At 53.0% G+C, this 7,300-nt stretch overlaps 1 protein-coding gene across 1 annotated transcript in view; it reads left to right on the top strand.

The window, feature by feature from the left end:
* Positions 1–4,584: 4,584 nt before the first annotated feature.
* LOC116530611 (spectrin beta chain, non-erythrocytic 1-like) overlaps positions 4,585–7,300 on the top strand; it is a 7,943-nt gene continuing 5,227 nt past the window's right edge. The window contains exons 1-2 of the mRNA XM_032248739.1: positions 4,585–5,534; positions 6,878–6,947. Coding sequence (XP_032104630.1) covers positions 5,027–5,534; positions 6,878–6,947 — 578 coding nt within the window. The 5' untranslated portion in view covers positions 4,585–5,026. The remainder of the gene's footprint in view (positions 5,535–6,877; positions 6,948–7,300) is intronic.

The following is a 7,300-nucleotide window of genomic DNA, read 5'->3' as shown; positions in this document are numbered from 1 at the left end:
AAAAAAAAAAAAAAAAAAAAAAAAAAAAAAAAGAACAATTAAATATACACAGAAGTAGAGGTAACCCACATGTGTATCATGAACACTTGGCTTGAATGACTATCAACGTTTGACCAATCTAGCCAGGCGAGGTGACTCATGCCTGTAATCCCAACACTGGGAGACTGAGGCAAGAGGATTGCTTGAGCCCAGTGAGCCGACACAACATAGTGAGACCTCCATCTCTACAAAAAAGGAAAAAATTAGTCAAGCATGGTGGTGTGCATGCCTGTTGTCCCAGCTACTTGGGAGGCTGAGGAAGGAGGATCACTTGAGTCCAGGAGGTTGAGGCTGCAGTGAGCCATGATCATGCCATTTCACTCCAGCCTGGGCGACAGAGCAAAACTCTGTCTAAAAATAAATAAATAAATAAAAATTAGCTGGGCATTGTGGTGCGTTGCTTGTAGTCCCAGCTACTCTGGAGGCTAAGGCAGCAGGATCGCTTGAGCACAGGAGGTAGATTCAAACCATAGCATCAAGCTATGATTGCCAACTGATGGAGCCTTCAGAAACTTGGAAGTTGTTTTGGACATATGAAGGCTTAGAATGGTGCTGTCCAATAGTTATATAACGTGAGTCACAAATGTGAGCCACTTATGTCATTTAAAATTTTATTGTGGCCATATTAACAAAGCAAATGAAAATTAATTTTAGTTATACATTTTTATTTAACCTGACATGCCTAAAGTATTATCACTTCAACATGTAGTCAATATTAAAACTATTAATGTGGCCAGGTGCCGTGGCTCATGCCTGTAATCTCGGCGTTTTGGGAGGTCAAGGAAGGCAGATCACCTGAGGCCAGGAGTTCGAGACCAGCCTCCCAACGTGGCAAAAACCCATCTCTACTGAAAATACAAAAAAAAAAATTAGCCGGCCGGGCGCGGTGGCTCAAGCCTGTAATCCCAGCACTTTGGGAGGCCGAGGCGGGTGGATCACGAGGTCAAGAGATCAAGACCATCCTGGTCAACATGGTGAAACCCCGTCTCTACTAAAACTACAAAAAATTAGCTGGGCATGGTGGCGCGTGCCTGTAGTCCCAGCTACTCAGGAGGCTGAGGCAGGAGAATTGCCTGAACCCGGGAGGCGGAGGTTGTGGTGAGCCGAGATCGCGCCATTGCACTCCAGCCTGGGCAACAAGAGCGAAGCTCCATCTCAAAAAAAAAAAAAAAAAAAAATTAGCCAGGCTTGGTGGCAGGTGCCGTAATCCCAACTACTTGGGAGACTGAGGCAGGAGAATTGCCTGAACCTGGGAGGCTGAGGCTGCAGTGAGCCGAGATCACGCCATTGCACTCCAGCCTGGGCAACAAGAGCAAAACTCGATCTCAGAAACAAAACAAACAAAACAAAAAAAAACTATTAATGAGACATTTTACATTATTTTTTACACTAACTCCTCAAAATCTTATGTGCATTTTACACTTCACATCAAAATTCAGACTGGCCACATTTCAAGTGCTCACATGTCTAGTGGCTACTGCTTTTGAGAGCACAGACTTAGGAAGTTGAAATCATTGGCCAGTGGAACCTTCAGAAGCATAGCTAGAAAAAGTTAGAAAATTTGGATCTTGGCTGGGTGTGGTGGCTTACACCCACAACCTCGAACTTTGAGAGGCGGAGGCAGGTGATCACTTCAGCCCAGGGGTTTGAGACCAGCCTGGGCAACAAGTCCCTGTCTCTACAGAAAATAAAAAGTTAGCTGGGCATGATGGTGTGCACCTGTGCTCCCAGCTACTCCGGAGGCTGAGGCAGAAGAATCCTTGCATAAGCCCAGGAGGTTGAGGCTGCAGTGGGCTGTGACAGCCTGGGCAATAGAGCGAGACCCTATTTCACAAAAAAAAAAAAAAAAAAAAAAAAAAAAAAAAGAAAGGAAAGTTTGGATCTTGGAATCCTAGAAGGTTAGAATCACAAAAGGGTGAAATTTTAGAAACTTGGAAAGTTTGAATCATTGAATTAGTGAATTGAAAGCAGGTGTCTCAGCCGGGTGCGGTGGCTTACGCCTGTAGTCCCAGAACTTTGGGAGGCCAAGACGGGCAGATCACCTGAGGTCAGGAGTTTGACACCAGACTGGGCAACATGGCAAAACCCTGTCTCTACTGAAAAAGCAGAAAGTAGCTGGGTGTAATGGCGGGCACCTGTAATCCTAGTTACTCAAGTGGCTGAGGCAGGAGACTCGTGTGAGCTCGGGAGGAGGAGTTTGTGATGAGCCGAGATCACCCCACTGCACTCCAGCCTGGGCCACAGAGACTCTATCTCAAAAAAAAAGAAAAAATAGTTGTCTCAAGGTGGTGTGGGATGTCAGCCCCAAGGATTTGGGGTCACCAGGAGCTGTATGCGTGGGTGGGCTGAGGAGGCTGCCCGTGGCTCAGATCCCTGCCTCCCACCCACTGCAGGGATGTGTCATCAGTGGAGGTGCTCATGAACTACCACCAGGGCCTGAAGACTGAGCTGGAGGCGCGGGTGCCTGAGCTGACTGCCTGCCAGGAGCTGGGGCGATCTCTGCTGCTCAACAAAAGTGCCATGGCTGACGAGGTGGGGATCAGGGAGGGGGCCCCCCTCTGCCACCTGGGCACATTGGGGTGAAAGCCATTCCACACCCTGACTTTCCTCCCACCCACCTGCCACTCCCAGATCCAGGCACAGCTGGACAAGCTGGGAACCAGGAAGGAGGAGGTGTCGGAAAAGTGGGACCGCCATTGGGAGTGGCTGCAGCAGAGTGAGTGGGGGCCAGGCACATGTGGCTCAAGGGCACAGGGACATGCTCCAGCCTGTCCAGCGAGGCCCAGAGGGTGACAGGAGCATCTCGTACCCTATCCATGGGTGTCCAGAAGCAAACATGAGGGCGTGGAAGGGTGGACAAGGGGGCTGGCTTGCCATTGAATCTCCCCCACTAAAAGAGTCTGAAAGTCCTGGGTGGGGGAACATTAAGGAAGGAGGACTGGGAGTCAGAAAGGAGGAATGATGCCTGCTGAAATAGCCCCAGCATCTGCCATTCCTACAGATCACAGGATGGTCAGTGCTAGGGTATGGAAAGCCAGAGGGGTGTGGAAGGCCAGGAGAAACAGCCATTGCCCCGGGAAGGGCCCCAGGTGCCCCAGAATCCTGACCCTGCATGCCCCTCCTCAGTGCTGGAGGTGCACCAGTTCGCCCAGGAGGCGGTGGTAGCTGATGCCTGGCTCACAGCCCAGGAGCCAATTCTCCAGAGCCGGGAGCTGGGCAGCAGCGTGGATGAGGTGGAGCAGCTTATCCGGCGACACGAGGCCTTCCGAAAAGCGGCTGCAGCCTGGGAAGAGAGGTTCAGCTCTCTGCGGCGCCTGACCACGGTCAGCTCCCCAGATCCTGCCCCATTACCCCTACTCCCACCAAGACCACCACACCCATGGCTCTATGTGACACAGACACACCCGGACATGTGGTCAGTCCTGTGTTGTGTGAGTGCCAAAACAGACCCTTGCTAGGCTCCCAGTGGAGCAGAGGGACAGACCTGTCACCAGTGACAGCCCAGAGTGTCAGGGTTGTGATAGGGGAAGAACAAGCAGAGGGTTCGTGCCTGGGATGGGGGAACTGGCCTGGGGGATTCTATTCTCAGACTTGAAGAATTAGGTGAAGAGACTGTAGTAATAAGGCTTAGGCCAGGCATGGTGGTTCATGCCTGTAATCCCAGCACTTTGGGAGACCAAGATGGGCGGATCACTTGAGGCCAGGAGTTTGAGACCAGCCTGGCCAACATAGTGAAAACCCGTCTCTAATAAAAATACAAAAATTGGCTTGGCGTGGTGGTGCACGCCTGTAATCCCAGCTACTTGGGAGGCTGAGGCAGGAGAATCACTTGAACCTGGGAGGCAGAGGTTGCACTGAGCCGAGATTGTGCCACTGCACTCCAGCCTAAGAAACAGAGTGAGACTCCATCTCAAAAAAAAGGAGTGGGTGGGGTGGTTCACACCTGTACTCTCTTTGAGAGGCCTAGGCAGAAGGATCACTTGAACTTAGGAGTTCAAGACCAGCCTTGGCAACATACTGAGAAACCGTCTCTACCAAAAACAAAAGCAAGTAAAGAAAAAACAGCCAGACATAATGGGATGGGTCTGTAGTCCCAGCTACTCAGAGGGGTGGCTGAGCCTAAAAGATCACTTGAGCCTTGAGACCTGGAGGTTGAGGCTGCAGTGTGCTATGACCTTGCCACCTGCACACTCCAGCCTGGGCGACAGAGCAAGACTGTCTCAAAAAAAAAAAAAAAAAAAAGTCTTAGGTGGGGCTCAGTGGCTCATACCTGTAATCCCAGCACTTTAGGAGACCAAGGCAGGCAGATCACGAGGTCAGGAGTTCGAGACCAGCCTGGCAAACATAGTGAAACCCCATCTCTACTAAAAATTCCAAACAATTAGCTGGGTGTGGTGGTGGGCTCCTGTAATCCCAGCTACTCAGGAGTCTGAGGCAGGAGAATCGGTTGAACCTGGGAGGTGGAGGTTGCAGTGAGCCAAGATCACACCACTGCACTCCAGCCTGGGTGACAGAGTGAGAAGAGTGAAACTCCATCTCAAAAAAAAAAAAAAAAAAAGTTTTAAAGTCCTGGGTAGGGGGACATTAAGGAAGGAAGAATGGGAGTCAGAAAGGCATGCAGAGAAATTGAGTTAGCCAAGTTAAAAAGTGATCTAGGCCAGTTCTTAAAAGAGCAACAGGTGTTTGCTGGAGAGTAGGCTTTAAGTTCTTGGCAGAGAGCAAAGCATCGACAGGCCTGGGCACCTTGCTGTTTCAAGGAACTGATCCCTTGAGTGGTGAGGCAGAAAACCCAGGCCGCCTCCCCGGACCTTCCCCTTAACCCCGGGCCCCACGCTTCCAACCTGACCCGGGTCCCTCCATCCCTAGATCGAGAAAATCAAGGCGGAACAGAGCAAGCAGCCGCCCACCCCGCTGCTGGGGCGCAAGTTCTTTGGGGACCCCACGGAACTGGCGGCCAAGGCGGCGCCCCTGCTGAGGCCAGGGGGCTATGAAAGGGGCTTGGAGCCCCTGGCCCGCCGGGCCTCGGACACGCTGTCGGCCGAGGTGCGGACCCGGGTGGGGTACGTGCGCCAGGAGCTCAAGCCCGAGCGCCTCCAGCCGCGCATTGACCGGCTGCCGGAGATCCCGGGGAGGGTGGAGCCCGCAGCCCCGCCGGCCGCACCACAGGAGGCGGCGGAGACCCCCGCGACCCCCGCGGCCCCCGTGGTGGCGGAGCAGGTCCGGTCGCGGCTGGAGCGCCAGGAGTCAGCTGATCGCGCGGAGGAGCTGCCCAGGAGGCGGCGGCCCGAGAGGCAAGAGTCGGTTGATCAATCAGAGGAGGCTGCGCGGAGGCGGCGGCCGGAGCGGCAGGAGTCAGCGGAGCACGAGGCGGCACACAGCCTTACCCTGGGCCGCTACGAGCAGATGGAGCGACGGCGCGAGCGGCGTGAGCGGCGCTTGGAGCGGCAGGAGTCCAGTGAACAGGAGATGCCCATCAGAGGAGACCTGGTCAAGGGGTGAGGCGCCGCCTGTGACCAGGAAGTGGGGGGAGGGGGAGGCAGAGAGCTCCTAGAACCGCACAGGCCCACTGAAGGGGCTTCAGGGCTCAGAACTTCCCAAGGAAGGCGATACCTTCCCGGTACCCATTTTGCAAAGGTGTAAACTGAGGCTGCAAAAGAATCAATGTGTCCGTTATTACACAGGAAGGGAAGCCCTTCAGGCTGAAAGAAAAGGCAGAGTGCCTTCCTCCAGACGCATATTCTTGGCCCCTGGGTTGTGACTCTTGCATCAAGTCGCCCAGGTGCCCCAAGGCAGGATTTTTGTCCTCTCTGTGCCTGAATTTGTCCACTGAGCTAATGGTGGAACCCTCACGTCCTTGATTGGAGAATAGGCCCTTTATCACAATTCTGTCAGCAGCCATATGAAGTGGGAGCTGCTGTCTTCTCCATTATGTGGCTGGGGCAACTGAGGAACAAAGAGGGCAAGTCACTCAGCTTAAACTAACCGGGACTTTCAGAATCCAGAGTTGGCCAGGGTGTGTTGCGCAGATCCGTCCAGTCATCTGTGTGTGTCTCCAGAAAGAGGCCTTTGGTCAGGAGACAAAGACTTCTTGACTCCTTTTAAATTTCACAGTTCAAAAACATTTGCTGAGTGCCCACTCTGCCTGGCATGTGCTGAGTTGAGCGGTGACTGAATCAGTCCCATCCCTGACTTTAGAGACTCACAGTCCATTGGGGAAAACAGGCTTGTCATCAATGATGAACCCGAATTATCTGGGCTGGAATGGGAGCGATCCAGGGGACTTCAGAGTCAGGGGTGGGTGGAGAAAGGCAACATTTGCAAGTTGTTCTTTGTGCTGCTTACAATTCAAAGGGGCAGCCAGGGGTGTTGGCTCGTGCCTGTAATCGCAGCACTTTGGGAGGCCAGGCAGGTGGATCACTTGAGGTCAGATGTTTGAGACCAACCTGGCCAACATAGCAAAACCCTGTCCCTACTAAAAATACAAAAATTAGTCGGTGTGGTGGTGCACGCCTGTAGTATCAGCTACTTGGGAGGCTGAGGCAGGAGAATCGCTTGAACACAGGAAGTGGAGGTTGCAGTGAGCTGAGACTGTGCAGCACAGCGCTGCACTCCAGCAACAGAGCAACTCTGTTTCAAAAAAAAAAAAAATTAATGGGGAGAGAGGTTTGGTCCTCCATTCTACAGACATACCTAAGGCGAGCATCTGAGAGAAACAGCTACAGAAGTAGGCAGGGGCCTGGCACTTCCAGCTAAGGAGTGGAAGCTCCTCTGCCCACCCAGGCAGGTCTGTGGGAGAAGGAACCCTGGTTCCATTGGGTCTTTGTCTCCCATTCCCCAGGAAGGCCACCCTGGCTGACATTGTGGAACAGCTGCAGGAGAAAGAGGCAGGCCCAGGGCTGCCTGCTGGGGTAAGTTGAGCCTTGGATGGGTGGGGATATGGGAACCCCTTTTTCTGAGCAGGAGGCAGGATCTCAGAAATAGCCAGTGCCTAGCCCTGGCTGGACCCATCCCCTACCTGGACCCTGCAGAGACAGCATGGACTCTCAGGGCCCCCAGAATCTGAAAATGTCCCCCTTAGAAAGATGGGGCGCCCACCTAAGAGACCCCTACTCCCCCTCCACACACACACACACACACACACACACACAGACTCTTCCCACGTCTGTTCTGTACTCCGTATTTCTTCAGTCCAATGGAGTCCCAAATTTCTGCATTCACACACACACACACACACACACACACACACACACACACACACACA

This window comes from Sapajus apella, unplaced genomic scaffold (assembly GCF_009761245.1).
Source record: "Sapajus apella isolate SASKATOON/1434 unplaced genomic scaffold, GSC_monkey_1.0 scaffold68, whole genome shotgun sequence".
NCBI lineage: Eukaryota > Metazoa > Chordata > Mammalia > Primates > Cebidae > Sapajus > Sapajus apella.
Note: the sequence above shows the minus strand (reverse complement) of the source record. Positions and strands in the feature narration are given on the sequence as shown.